General features: G+C 45.6%; 1 protein-coding gene across 2 annotated transcripts; it reads left to right on the forward strand.

Annotated features, from left to right (window-relative positions):
• The first annotated feature begins 1,303 nt into the window (after positions 1 to 1,303).
• On the forward strand, positions 1,304 to 10,539 carry ECRG4 (ECRG4 augurin precursor). Of its 2 annotated transcripts, XM_045885298.3 has the most exons (4): positions 1,306 to 1,683; positions 4,498 to 4,545; positions 6,542 to 6,699; positions 10,170 to 10,539. In XM_045885298.3, the coding sequence occupies exons 1-4, from the start codon at positions 1,605 to 1,607 to the stop codon at positions 10,326 to 10,328; spliced, it is 444 nt and encodes a 147-aa protein (XP_045741254.1). In that variant the 5' UTR covers positions 1,306 to 1,604; the 3' UTR covers positions 10,329 to 10,539. The 2 variants fall into 2 exon arrangements, with proteins under 2 accessions (XP_045741255.1, XP_045741254.1); XM_045885299.3 differs by lacking the exon at positions 4,498 to 4,545 and having other exon boundaries at positions 1,304 to 1,683.
• Positions 10,540 to 15,501: the final 4,962 nt, after the last annotated feature.

Below are 15,501 nucleotides of genomic sequence, written 5' to 3' on the forward strand. Positions count from 1 at the left end.
CCTTTTTTCCCTCTTGGAATCTTTGAATTAAGAGAAAATAAAATCACTGCTCTGCATTTTCATCTGAAAACGGGAAGGGATGGGTGAGGGGAGGAAATGTAGGTCTGCATCCAAAAGACAGAAAAAGGAAATTGTCCAGGGACGTGGCCACTGACTGTCCTTCCTATGGCTACATGAATTCATTTCTGATCAGACCCTAGTTATGAGAGGAGAAGTTAAATGTTATATTAGAAGCAAATCCCGTTGGGGATTTGGAGCGTGGAGGGGATGATGGCCACAAGATAATTAACATCTCTAATATATGTCCTAACAAATCCAAACAGAACACTGGCTTTGTATTTGCTTTGGTTTTCTTCCTGCTAATAAATGCCTCGTCCCTGGGCTAAAGTAAATCCATCACCTTTGTTACTGTGCTTTTTCTCCTTCTCCCTGATTCCTCTGGTCCTACAGTCGTTAGGTGTGTGACCCTCCCTTTCAGGCTCTCTCTGGCATAGGTCCTTGTGATTCTGTGACACACTTCACACTTTCTCTTCCCTCGGCCACCATCTGCCTCCCGGAGCTCAGAATGAAGGTGCTCCTTTCTCACTGCTTGCTGGGGAAAGCCAACTGCATCACAGGGAGAGCGAATCCTATGGCAGAATGGTAAACACTGACCACGGGAAGGTATAAAGAGCGAGAAACCAGCTGAAGAAAAGCAATCTAGCTGAGTTCAGAGCAGATCTTAGGTAGGAAGGGCCCCTAAAGGTAATGTGGCTTCATGGCCATTTTGTAAATGCAGGTGACCAGCTCGAGGTCGGTTGGGACAACTTGGCTTAGTTTTCCTCCACCACCCCACAGTGCCCAGTTCGTGTGTCCTCCGTGTTGGGGCAGGCCTGGTTCGGCGCTGGCCCTTCTGCCGTCTCACTGGGCGTCCCTTTAGTGTCTTCTAAGTGTGCACACGTTACGGGGCGCACAGAGGGGCCCATTTGGCCTGCGAACACCTACGGACTTCACCAGGTCCCTGGTTTCTGAAAGGCTTTTTCTATCAGAGTAGTTTGGGGGGCGGGGTGCAGTTCCGAATCCAGACTATGGAGTCTTTCAAAATCTTACAAAACACAGCACCGCCAAAGGCATCTTTAAGCGCAGCGCCCGGAATGAAGGAAATTCCAAAGGCCACTTGAGAAGCCAAGGCAGGAGCAGGGCCCCGCGCCCGGGAGCGAGCGGGATGGGGAGGAAGGGCGGCGTTAGCGCGGAGGGGAAAGGGGGGACAGCGAGCAGTGCGCGAGCCAGGCCGGCCCGAGGGGAAGGCAGGAGAGAAACCTGAGCTGGGCCCGGGTAGTCCATCTCCCCATCCCTTCCCCTGACCCCGGCGTCGCGCGCGTCCGTGGCCTTGGAGCCGAGGGGCGGCGATCGGGGTGAGGGGGGTGCAGGGGGCGCGGGGCTCGGTGGCGCTCTGAGCGGCCGCTTGGCCCGCGGCCCTCTGGCTCGGCGCCCGGCCTGCCGGTCCCGCCCCGGCTGGGATGTAGGGAGCGCCGGCCTGCCTGCGCCCCTATCCCCCCTCGCCCAGTCCTCTAGCGCGGCGGCTCGCGGTGCGCGCGTCTCCCTCCTGCCCTCCCGCTGCAGCCATGGCCGCCTCCTCCGCGCGGCCCACCGTCCTGGCCCTGACCGCGCTGGCGCTGCTCCTGCTGCTGTGCCTGGGCCCAGGTAAGTGGGGCGACGGCAGGGCGCGGGGACGGAGATCGGTGGTGGAGTGAGGGCAGAGGGACCCAACCCGAGCCCGGGCAAGTACCAAGGGGTGGTAGGGGTCTTGGGTTTTGCACTTGCACAAGTGGGAGTGGCGTGCTTGGGTCCGCAGACAGAGTACTAGGGTCAAGGGCAGGGTCTCAGCCCTGCGTGGCCACCTTGGGGAAGAATGAGGGCCAAGGTCCGAAGGAGGGGCAAGAAGTGTTTTGGACCTAATACAAGGGGCAAGGGGGTAACGGGAGCTATCAGCGGTGGGGGCCCTCCAGGACTGAGGGAAGCCCCAAAGCTTCATTATGGAGATGCCCTTCCAGGCAATTCCCTAACCAACTGAGTCAGGTTCCGGGCCTGCCAGACTGTGCCCAGGCCTCACATCCCAGATGGGGGAAATGCTCTTAAAGGAGAAATACTTAACCTTCTGTGCTTCATGGAGCCCTCAGGCAATCGGTTGAAAATTCCAGGTTTGTTCCCTATAAAATGAGCATATTCATAGACATCCCCAAAATGAAGTAGTTTGGAGGGGGTGCAGGCATCTGAACCCTGGGGGTCCACAGACCCCACCTGATGGTTTTGTCCTGACCCTACTACCTTCCACTTGTAGGATCCTTTAGGGTTCACTAGTGGCCTCAGGCCTGCATGAGCACATTTGAGAGGCATATGGTGATCCCAGATCTCCTGCTAAGGGCGGGGAGGCTTGAATCGCCTGCCCAAGACCAGGAGACTGGTACTCTTACCCCTACAAAGTAGATGGCTAATGACCATGGAAGACACCCTTGATTGCTTTGCTTATTCAAAACAGGTATGGAAAAGCAAACTCTTGGTGAAAGGGAGGGAGGAAGCCTGCCCTAGGAGCCCTGAGGCCAAAGCCCCAGGTCGCCAGAACAGCGGGGGACCTGTTCCAGTGGGGAGAATTGCTCTCCTTCTAAGTTACAACCACAGGAGGGGCTAATAAACTACATGATTGATCTACCTTTCCTACTTTGTTCCTCCCATTTTCAGAAGCACATCTGAATAAAAGGAGTGAGCACCTGCTATAAGCCATTCCTTTTCAGATTTGCATTTTATTTCATTCGTACCAAGAACGAGGTGAAAGGTGCCAGTTAAAATATTATCATCATTGAGCTGGAATGTGAAAGTTCTTATGACATAAAATGAAAATCTTTATACATCAAGTCCCACAGCTGGCTCCTTCGACACCCAAAAACATTTAATGGAGAAAATGATCATTGCTCCTTCTTGAGCAGTTTATTAATAGTTAGCCCCTTCAAAGGAGGGCATCTTGCAATTCTGCATCTGCTGGGAGATCTAATGGCAGGTTTAATAAATTCAGGAGTGCCTATTATCAACCTAGAAGTAGTGACTGATGATATTGGGGTAAAAAACAAATCCATACTATAGGAAAAAAAATTCACAGCTATTCATTTGTTCATTTTTTTCTTCAAACAAATTTAGTGTGGTGTCTGATCACATGTATTAATATTTATTTATACTTCAGTGTGTAGTAATTGGCACAGTGGCAACATCAATAATTCATAATTTAGGATTTTTCTGTGCCTTTCCGTTGTACAGCCGAAATCTGGCAAGGCTTTCATTTCTTAGAATAGTAGTGACATATTTTCTGCTAGAAATTGCAACAAGATTGCAAATGCCTGAATCCAAAGTCTATTTCAACATCAGGCCATATTTCATTCATTTATTGTTAAGTGCTTTTACAGAGGCAAACAGATGGAGGGACGATACTTAATTCTGTGTGTGCCACGCTGTTGTTAGAGATGGACCAGTGTTAAGATATTAATGAATGCTAATATTTGTGCCATGGAAAGTGTCTGTCTGCTTTGGCAAATATGTTCATAGATTTCTTTATTGACCCTTAAGATTCGATGGGAAGTACAGCTTTAAGTGTAGTCCCACTCCACTCCAATTAAATAATCCTCTCAACAGGAGCCCCATCAGGTGCTTATCTCTGCTTATTTACTCTTGATGGGGAACTTCTTGAGGTGACTCACCCCATCTTTGGAGTGGCTGCCAAGGTGTTGGAAACCTTAGTTTATGCCCTAATCTATGGCCCAGGGGTGTTTCTGGAAACCATTTGCTGACTCATTTTTTTTCAAATTGTATTCCACTGTATCAGTTAATATAGTTTAAAATGTATGTATTATAAATATCCATAATCAAATCATTTGAAGTCTTGGTAAATTTTTAACAAATTTTGTACATTTTTAGTGAAAGTTACTAGAATGCTTTAATGAGAAGTGCGATGTATTTTTATTTTTAATCCCTGTGCTGTTTTGGAGTTGAGAGGGTTGTTGGTAATAAACGTATGATGTACCAAAAAAAAAAAAAATTTCTGATTCCTAGAGATTCTTTCCAACCATGCTTCCCGGCTGACCTGTTCCAGTGGTCAGGAATTTGGGGGGAACACTATTCCACTTACTATACCATGAAAAGGGAAAGTTTGCAGGAAGGTACACATGCCGGGTGGCCGGGCCTCATAATAAGACACAAGGGGCTGAAAGAACAATGTCATTTCTCCTAGGTATTGCTCCAATCCTAATGCCCCTGGTCAGCCACGGTAATTGTCACCGTCTGAGCCATGAGCAGCCTGAATTGTTTTTCCTGCATGACAGGGAACGTGGCAAACAGCAAAACTGTGAAACCGCCAGGTTACCAGATCGAGATGGGGGCACGCGGGGATTTTTTTCCAACTCTGATTCTTGCGCTTGAGAAATTAAAGGGGGCGGTGCAACTCTGACACGATTTCTATGTCCATTCCATTAGGTGGCATAAGTGGGAATAAACTCAAGCTGCTACTTCAAAAGCGGGAAGGTGAGGATACCCTGCATGGGGAAGGGCGGCATTCTTAACGGATCACAGGGAAAGGCGATGTTGAGTGTGCTCCCTGGGGTCTTGTGTTTGGAACATTGGAAGCGTTTACTCCTTGAAAGGTTGGCAGATCTGAAGGGCTTACTCTGTGGGTATGTGTGTGGCATTTTATTAGGTAAATATTATTGCCGGTAAATGTTTGAAGATTGTTTTTCTGAAAGCTGTCAGTGTGGACCCCAAAATAAAAGAAACAGTGTTACTGTGTTAATTTAATGCTGTGTATTTTAGAACCATGATGCCCTTCGGAGCACATATCTAAATTTAGAGCGTATCTGTTAGAGCACATAAAACGTCCGTTAGTGAGGTAGACTCGGACTAGTACCGTTGTGGTACTCTGTATCCAGTTAGCCCTTGGGGGCAGGGTGGAACAGAAAAAACTGGTTTGTGACTAACACCTGTTGTGAGAAAATACTCCTATGATGAATGTGGTAGCCAGCAGCAAAATGTTGTAGAAACAGAACAGGCTGGGAGCCACACACATCCTGGGCCCGCCACAATCAGGTAGATCTGTTGCACCAATCATGTTGTCTTGTGAAGGCCATCTTCCCTTGGAACTGTCATCTTTGCCTGTAAAATGAAGGAGTTGTTTATCTCTTGGAAATGAGGAGTGTAGCCACATTTCTGATGTAGACCTTTGATCCCTTATTCTTCCCTCCCTGCCCCCCCCATCCAGTTGAAAGGGGATTCTGGCCAGCTCAGTCTGCTCCCTGACCTTGTGGAGCTCCCTAGTGCTATTCCCATGCTTCCCAGTCAGCCCTCCAGAGATCCCCCAGATGCTGGGCACTTGGGGCCCCTCGCAGGGGCAGGGGGCTCCTGAGGGAGCTCCCAGCATCTTTCTCAGTGTTTCTAGCCACTCACCAGGCCCTGGCCAATCCCCGATCTCTGTGCCGGGCAGCCCGCTCCTCCAGGACACCCGGGGTGATGGAAGTTCTCAAAGGGCCAGCCTGTCAGAGGTGGGAGAGAGCAGACCACCAAGATAATCACGAGTCCTGGTGTACATTCTCAGCTTTTATTCAAGTCAAGCCTAGAAACACATATTGAGCACCTACTATGTACAAAAGAGTAGTAACAGGCCCTGAGAGAGACACAGATGAACAGGAAGTGAGGAAACACATCCACCGCTATTTATCCATGTGACCCAAGGAACACACCGAACACTTCACTCCCATCATCCTTTGCGGCCTTCATAACAAGGGACTGCCAGTCCAGTTTTATAGATGAGGGGGCCGAGAGCAGGGGCAGACGCAGGGACACAGCTGCTTCCCCTGAGCACAGCCCGCAGAAGTGGTAGCTTTTAAACAGTTGAGACCACAATGGGAAGACATTGTTAAAGAAGCCGAGTGTTAAAGCAAGGGCCAGTACCTGTCAGGACTCGGTTGAATCGTCGATGATGTGTGAGGCCCGCAGAGGGTGGCCCAAGGTGGCCCGGTCTGCTCCGGCTCTCCAGGGTGTGAGTTGCTATACTGCTGAGCTGGGCCTGGGCTCATTGTTCCAGCACTTTTTCCCTCGTGGTCTCCTAAACAAGCCCAGCACTCTCTGGCTTGCACATGCAAGGAACATACACTTGTGTGGCCTTAGACATCCAGTTGCTTCCTAAATGCTTAAGGGGTATGCCACCAGGCTCTGTCTGAGGCCTGGGGTCTAGGCCTGGTGAGTCGCTGCTGAGGACGGGCTACATCTTGTTTCTCCCCTGTGCCCTAGAAGTTGGGGGCTAACCTGCGCCCCTTGATATGGCTGCACCCAGATGGACAGCTTACTACCGAGGGGCATGGAGACTGATGACAGGCGGTTGTATTTTATCACATGTGATGTAAGAGTAAAAATCAAAGCCATGTTAGGCAGGGTGAGCTTGGGGTGCAGGATATATACTAGTGATTCGCCCTGATAAGAAAAGAACTCATGCTTTGTGCTTTGGGGGGCGGGGAATTGATCCTTTTAGCACCTGCTCCGGCTAAGACTAAAGTAGCAGTGGATGAGAGCAAGGCCAAAGAATTCTTGAACAGCCTGAGGCGCCAGAAGCGGCAGCTGTGGGACCGGACTCGGCCGGAGGTCCAGCAATGGTACCAGCAGTTCCTCTACATGGGTTTCGACGAAGCGGTGGGTAGTTCCTCCCGCCGGAGGCCTGGCTCCCCCCACAGTGGTGTGGTGGGGGCAGAGGCTTGGCTCGGGGAAACAGGGCACAGAAAATTAGCCTTCGGAATTCACTCCAAAAAGGATGAGCCCCATGATAGGCCAAGTGCTACCCAGGCATTGGATAACATCTCCATCGGGATACAGGGACATCAGCTGGAATTTTTCATCAGACCACATGCAAATGGGAATCTCTCCCAACATGACTGGGAAGCAGAATACCAGAGAAAATGGCCGGGGCTTAAATTCATCCCAGAATCCCATGTAACTTATCTGCACAGTTTTGCCTGGGTGTCTTTAAAATAACTCACAATGGGGGCATGTGGGTGGCTCAGTCGGTTAAGTGTCTGCCTTCAGCTTAGGTCATGATCCCAGGGTCCTGGTATCGAGTCCCGCATCGGGCTGTCTGCTCAGCGGGGAACCTGCTTCTCCTCTCCCTCTGCCTGCCGCTCTGCCTACTTATTCTCTCTCTCAAATAAATAAATAAATAAAATCTTAAGAAAAAAAAAACTGACAACCTATCCAAAACACATTTGCGGCTTTACCTCCCCAAAATGTCAGAAACAACAAGATTGAAGCAAAGACCCGTGAGGATAATGGGAAGAGACGAAAAGTGACTTTTTAAAGAGAGATGGGTCTTTGCAGATGTTTTCAGGAAAATCTGGCAATGCATTTTCAGGTAAAGATGGTTCCATTCCATTCATGTGTCCAGGCAGGGAGTTGAGTGGATGTATTCACTAAGTCAAGGAAAAAGAATGTTTACAATCACAGACTGTAGCTGGGGGCAGAGTTAAGGTCTCAGATTCCCATGCATAGACACAAGTGTACAGAGTGACCATCAGGGCAGCGCAAGCAGGAGTGCTATATTGGAGGCTTGGCAGCAACCTGGAGAACGCTCAGCCTGCCACCCCAGCCAGAAGGGGGACGGGGACAGATGAAGGGCAGTATCTCCAAGAGGGGGCAGCTGGAGAAGTACTTCTCCAAATGGCCCAAGATTTATACTGTGCGTAGAGGATGTATAAGACATCGCAATAGATGAAGAACAAAAACTCTTTAGAAGCCTCATTTTTAATGGCTGCATAAAATGCAGTCGTGTGGTTGGATTATAATTTCCTTCCCATTCCCAACCATTGGATATATTGGTTATTCCCTAATTATCTTTTTGCTACTTAAGTAAAATTTTTTTTCCTGTGCAAAAAGCTAAACACATACATCCAGACTCTGCCAGGTAGGATTCTAAGCACTTGTATGAATTAACTTACTTACAGTTGCAACAACCCAAACGACAGGTATTGTGATTTGCATCTTTGTGTGTAGTTTGTTCCATACTTGGTATTGCATTCTTCCCAGGCGAGTTGCGGAGGCAAAAGGTAGAATCACTTGCGGGTCTTTGGGCACTGTCAGATTGCACAATCCCAGAAGTCCCGTGTGAGAGCACCAGTTTTCTGGCATCTTCAGCATCACCTCGAATTCTCACTGAAAATTAAAAAAACCAAAAAAGTACTTGCTTGAACATGAAAATGGTATGTCCTTGTAGTAATTTGCATTTCTTTGATGCAGTCCATGAAAATGGGTATTAAGAGTCTAATGTGGAGAAATGGCTAAAATAATGACTGGTGACAAAACCAGAATAAAGGTGAGGATCCATAAGATTATAACTAAATATTCACAGAAAAGAGACGTCTGGCTGACTCAGTCAGTTAAGGGTCTGCCTTCAGCTCAGGTCATGATCCCAGAGTCCTGGGATCTAGTCCCGTATTGGGCTCCCTGCTCAGTGGGGAGCCTGCTTCTCCCTCTCCCTCTGCCCCTGCTTGTGCTCTCTCTGTCAAATAAATAAATAAAAATTAAAAAAAAAATAAATATTCCCAGAAGAGACTAGAAGGAAATACATCAAAATGTCAGTTGTGGTTGTCTCTGGCAGTGGAGTTATGATGCCCCTTTTTCTCTGTCCCACTCCCACGTATCGATTTGTAAAGTATGAGTCTGTGTTATTTCTGTACTCACAAAACATTTCCTTAATTTCTTGAAAACCTTGATGTTTCAAGGTCTGAGGTTTGCCAAAACTTCAAACACGATTATAAAATGCAAAAAACCAAGGAGAAAAATGATTTCACGATGGGAAAAGCTGTGGTGTTGTGGGGAAAGCAAACATTCTCACTTTCATGGCAGAGGCGGAGGGCAGGCTGAGCAGATGCCAGAGCCCCTGGGGCTCAGCAAACAGAGGAGGGGCCGAGTGGTGCTCACCAGCATGGTACAGGCTGACCCACTGCTCACCCGAAGTGGGTGGCCACAGAGAACACCATCATGGGCGAGGTTGGGCCTTCCAGCCTCAGGGAGTGCTCAAATACCCACGTTCACTGGCAGTCTTATTAAATAGATTCCTGCAACCCAACCACCGGAAAATTCCATCCAGGCAGCATGGAGGGATGCCTGAGAACTTGCACTTTTAGCATCCTTAGAGATTTGGATGCGGGGGTGCACTGGCCACACTTTGAGAAAAATTGGACCCAAACTTTTAGATACCCTGCAACCCCCCTAGGTCATCCCTCTCTTGTCCCCGCCTTTTTGGCCTCACACCAAACCTCTCCCCAAGTTGTCAGCATCAACACATGCGAGCGCCCATCCACATTCATCTTGCACTTTCACTACTGACAAAGAATTAGTCTTTCCTTTAAAAGACGCATCGATAGCAAAGACCAGTTACCCCAGCTGTAAACTTGAAAGTCCTTCTATTCTTCTCACTCCTTCAGTTCTTCCCCTCCCTTTTATTCCTGCTAACTGCAACTGTCTCTTTTCATGTGTCTCTCAGCAACTGTAGGCTTCGTGAAGGCAGGGAATCTGTCCTACTTGCTTGGGGTGGCCCTTCAGTGCCCGGCACAGGGCTGACAGGCTGGGCCCATGGAATCAGCATTTGTGGAATGAGTAAGTGCAGCCGTGCAAGTTCTAGTCAAACCACGGGTATAAAAGGGTCACCATTGCAAGTCCCTGTGGCTCTACCAGGGTGGTGGTTGATTTCATTTATCAAGCATCTACTCTGTGCACTAGGGCCAGGCACAGGACAGGACAAAGAGAGAAGGCAGTCTGTAAGATGTGTGCAGTGCCTGGGTGTCAGGCCAAGCTATCGCTATCTTTGGGAGATGCCCATTTTATTTCCCAAAAAAGAGAAAAATGTTTGAGTGTCGGGTATATTGAGAACTCATAGGGCAGAAGTTTTCAAGGGCTTCATGTGTACTCCTTTGGGGACAATGGCTTTTATCAGTACTCTTTAGCTGGCTGTGTTGACCTCTGAGCACAGAATACCATCATGACAGGCGATTCTTGGGAAGAGTTGTTAATCACTGAAGAAAAGCCATCACAGAGAAAAGCCAGGGATAAGATGTGGTCGAGGGGGAGTGTGTGTCCTTAAATCCGTTCTCTATTTTTCTCTTTTTCTCCAGAAATTTGAAGATGACATCACTTACTGGCTAAACCGAGGTCGGAATGGGCACGACTACTATGATTACTATCAGCGTCACTATGACGAGGACACAGCAATTGGTCCCCAGAGTCCCCACAGCTTCAGGCATGGAGCCAGCGTCAACTACGATGACTACTGATCATCACTCCGCGCTCCGTGCACCAGCACCGGAAGTGACCCCTTCACTGCCTCGCACCATGTGGCTTCTGCTGGGCTTGACTTCCGCAGATCTTTTCTACCCCCTTTCTGTGACCAAAGCAAAGATCAATGCCTTTTGATATTTCATGCAAGAACCTAACAATGCATTCCATTAAAAAATAGAAATAAAAGCATTTTGTTAAAAAACAAAAGTCTCAGGATTTCATTTGGATGGAAAGTAAGCTGGCCACAATTTTCATTCCCTGGATTTTCTCAAAGTTGAAGCCTCCTCTGAGACGCAGCTCTCTGTCACTGGTACCCTGCCTGGAATCCTAGCCACCCCCCCAGGGCAGACCATGGGACTGAGCAGGGGTCTGCAGTTTGTTAAAATTCTGCCCACTCGAAATGCAGGAGAGGAAACCAGCAAGAGAATCTGGTCAAAAATTATTTAAGGTTACAGACACGGTTTGGAGTATTCTAATCACTGCATAGGTGTTTGAGACTTTCTGGGCTCCAGGCCCTGAGTGAGAACTGGGCCATTTTAATATGATCATGCAGGGAATGAAGGGTAATAGGAAAAGAGCTAAAGTTTGTGTGAATTCAAGGCCTCACTTGTCTTAAAAAAAGTAAAGCTTCACCAATGAATTCAAGAAATATTTAAGAATATACTTCACGGGGGCACCTGGGTGGCTCAGTTGTTAAGCGTCTGCCTTCGGCTCAGGTCATGATCCCAGGACCCTGGGATTGAGCCCCGCATGGGGCTCCCTGCTCAGCAGGAAGCCTGCTTCTCCCTCTCCTACTCCCCCTACTTGTGTTCCCTCTCTCGCTGTGTCTCTGTCAAATAAATAAAATATTTTTTTAAAAAAGAATATACTTCATGTAGTATTTAAACAACCTGAGGGGATGAAAGAGAAAAGTGGTGTGGGGGTGGGGAGAGGGAGGGAGGGAGGGATGGGAGGGAGGGGAGGGGCGGTGGGCTCCTGAGGTGTTTTTACTGGAGGGAGTCTGGTCACAGCCTGTGTGATGCCCACAGAGCTGCGGGGGAGGGCAGGGAGCACTCAAAATGGCTCTTACACTTTTGTGGGTCACAGACCCCTCTGACAGTCTAATGGAAGCTTTTTGTTCTTTCTCCAAAAAAATGATAGTTTTGTATATAGTCCCTGAAACACATCTCCATTCACAAATCATGGGTAATTAAAAAAAAAAAAAAAGCCAGCTTAGTCGCAAGTACTGACTCCGGGAGACTGGTGTTTATGGACACTCATCACATCTGCATAGGAAGGTAATTTTGTTTCTTCCTTTGACATCCTTACAATTTTTTAAAATTTTCGTAAAATATTCATAGCATAAAATTTACCATTTTTGGGGCGCCTGGGTGGCTCAGGCGTTGGGCATCTGCCTTCGGCTCAGGTCATGATGCCGGGGTCCTGGGATCGAGCCCCACATCCGGCTCCATGCTCAGCGGGAAGCCTGCTTCTCCCTCTCCCACTTCCCCTGCTTGTGTTCCCTCTCTCGCTGTGTCTCTGTCAGATAAATAAATTAAAAAAAAATTTACCATTTTTACCATTTTTAGGTGTATAGTTCAGTGGCATTGAGTACGTTCACATTATTGTGCAACCATCACCACCACCCATCTCCAGAGCTTTGTCATCTTCCCTAACTGAAACTCTGTCCCCATGAAACATGACACCCCCCTCCCCCTCCCCCAGCTCCTGGTAGCCCCCATTCTCCTTTCAGTCTCTATGAATAGGACTACTCCCTGGTACCTCATTTAAGTGAAATAATACAGTATTTTTCTGTGTCTGGCTTATTTCACTTAGCATGATGTCCTCAAGATTCATCCATGTTGTAGCCTGTTTCGGAATCTCCCTCCTATTTAAGGATGAAATATATTCCAGTGTATGCTTATACCCCATTTTATTTATCCATTCATCTGTCAATGGACACTTGGGTCACTCCCCCCGTTGGTCTACTGTGCATAATGCTATGGACATGGCTGTGCACATAGCTCTTCATGCCCCTGCTTCCAATTCTTTTGGGTATATGCCCCAGAAGTGGAATTATTGGATCATATGGTAATTGTTTAATTTTTTGATGAACTGCCATGCATGTTTTTCACAGTGGCTGTCCAATTTTACATTCTCACCCTTTAAATGTGTTTCTTTTTCTTGTCTACTATGAGGCTGGCTCAAACCCCAACACAATTAAAAATGAAGGAGGGAGGGGTGACAGAGAGGACATCATAGCTTCATTCCCAATCTTGCCATGTTTCTCCATATAGTACGTTTGCTGGATGATTTTTGTAGATGTCTTTTATCAAATTAAGGAAATTTATCAAATTAAGGAAATGGATTTTTCTATTCATCGTGCTGGCTTAAAAAATATGCTAAGATAATTTTTAAATGTTATGTCTGGATGTCAAATTCTATTTTCCTAATCTGTTGAGATGATACAATTTTTCCTTGTTAATCTGTTAATTAATGTGAGTTCTATTAATAAAATTCTAATATCAATGAATTGAATCCCTGGAGTGAAACTTAACTTGATCATGATTTCTTTTTATTTATTGTTGGATCTGGTTGGATATGTGTTCTCAATTCTCGTATACATGTTCATGAGAAGGTTGGTTTTAATGTTTTTTCTGGTTGTTTTTGTCGGTTTAGATATCAGAGTTATTCTGGCCTCTAAACTGAGCTGTTTTCTTTTCTATTCTGTGTAGGAATGGAATGATCTGTTTCCTGAATGTTTGGTAGCAGTCAGATAAGGCCATCTGAATGCGGTGTTTTCTCTGTGGTAAAATTGTTTCCTATTGATAGCATTTCTTTTACAGGTACAGGATTATTCTGACTTTGTGTTTCTCCTTGGATCTTTCTAGGTAGTCATCCATTATATCAAAATTTTAAAATATTGAGAATTGTTCTTAATATCCTCTTACTGCTTTTCTGTGTAACATCTGTGGTTTTATTTATTTTTTCATTCCATTCCACTTGTGCCTTTTTTTAAAAAATGCATCATCTTTTCAAACATGAAAATTTTGCTTTGTTGATCTGTTCTTTTGTATGTTTTTCTATTTCATGAATTTCTTTTCTCTTAATTTCCTTCCTTCTACATCTGTGGGTCTTTGATTTATATTAGATCTTAGCTCTATTTTGAGCCTTAATTTTTTTTTGAAGGCATTTAATATTGTTTCCTTCCAAAAACGGTATCCCATGAGTTTGATGTGAAAAGTTAAGATGATGAAATCATCTCATTTCAATTGTATTTTCTCCTCTGACCCTTAAGTTGATTACAAGTGTTATTAAGTTTCCAAGTGAATGGATTTTTCTAATTATTGCATTGGCTTTGTTTTCTAACTTAATTACATTGTGGTAAAAAAAACATTTTTTAAAATAAATAATTAAAAAAAAACAACTACTATAGTCAGACCCTGGTCCTTTGAACTATACTGAGGTCAGTTCTATGTGCCAGTGCGTCAGGCCCAGCAAATGTTCCATGTGTGCTTGAAAGGACTGTGTCTTTTCCAGACATCAGATGCAGTCAAATCCATTAGTTAGTTTAATCTTGATTTTTCTATTTTCTTACTGGATTTTTTTGGTCTGTTTGATCTACTAATTACTGCCAAATGTATTAAAATCTATGATGATGATGGATTTGACAAGCTTTTCCTTTAATTCTGTCAGTCTGGCTTCATATGAGGCTATACACAAATTTACATGGTATACACACATTTAGAATCAATGCATCCTCCTGGTGAAGGGAATCATTGATCATTATGCAGCAAATTTCTTATTTCTAATAATGTGTTTTGCCTGAATTCTCCTTTGATATTAATAGAACTATATTTGCCCCCCTTTGGTTACTAACTGCCTGGTATATATTTTCCATAGTTTGGCCTTTGTTCTGTGTGCTTTATATGAGTCTTTTGTAAAGACTACACAGCTGAAATTTATTTTGTTTTTAAAACATGGTGTAACTATTAATGACTTAATGGGAGAATTTCGTCCACTTACACTTATTGTGATTAGCCATTTCATTTTATTTCTAACATCACATTTGGAACTTTTAAAAAAAGATTTTATTTATTTATTTATTTATTTATTTATTTATTTATTTATTTATTTGCACAAGCAGGGGGAGAAGCAGAGTGAGAGGGAGAGAGAGAATCTCAAGCAGACTCCGTGCTGAGGGCAGAGCCTGACTCAGGGCTCCATCTCATGACCCTGAGATCCTGACCCAAGCCAAAATCAAGAGACAAAGGCTTAACTGACTGAGCCACCCAGGTGCCCCGTATTTTGAACTTTTGACTCATTCCATTTCACCTGTTCCTGTCCTCCTGTTCCTCTTTTCTTGCCTTCCTTTGGACAGCTTTGTTTTCCTTGGCTTATTCTTTTCCCTTTACTTCTTTTGAAGGTATACATTTGGTCTATTCCATTAGTGTTTGCTCTTTTTAATGCCTATTTGATGACATGACAGGCACTCTATAACCATGGTCTTCTGGACAATACAAGGACCTTGCAAAACTTACCCTCTAGTCTCCTCTTCCAACTTCTAAGCGGTTGTAACTTGGCATTTTAAATCTAGCCTGCTTTATTTTCCCCACAGATTATCTTTGTTTTATATACAGTCATTAGATTGTTTAGATTGTCGCATAGTTATCTTGATTCACTATTTCTCTTTGCAGCTCAGACCACACACCTGCAGTCATTTTCCTTCAATTGGAATTACATCCTTCAGAATCCATTTTTTTTTTAAAGATTTTATTTATTTATTTGACAGAGAGCGAGAGAGCACAAGCAGGGGGAACAGTAGAGGGAGAAGCAGGCTCCCCGCCAAGCAGGGAGCCCTAGGCGGGGGATTGATCCCAGGCCCCTGGGATCATGACCTGAGCCGAAGGCAGATGCTTAACCATCTGAACTACCCAGGTGCCCCCAGAATCCATTTAGTGAGCGTCATTTGGTGGTAAACTCTCAGGTTTGACACTTTCCATTGTTTCACTTGGTACAGAATTTTGGGTTATTTATTCAGCACTTTGAGGATATGATTCTGCCTTATGGTTTTCACTGTTAATGTTAAGAGTTTTGCTATTCATTTATCACTTCTCTGTGCATGACACTGTCCCTCCAGCTGTCTTTTATAACCTACATGTCTGCTATCTCCTACAGCTAGGTCTTTCT

Source organism: Mirounga angustirostris, unplaced genomic scaffold (genome assembly GCF_029215605.1).
Source record: "Mirounga angustirostris isolate CCGP_5_RB_7025 unplaced genomic scaffold, mMirAng1.0.hap1 SCAF_10, whole genome shotgun sequence".
NCBI classification, from domain to species: Eukaryota; Metazoa; Chordata; class Mammalia; order Carnivora; family Phocidae; genus Mirounga; species Mirounga angustirostris.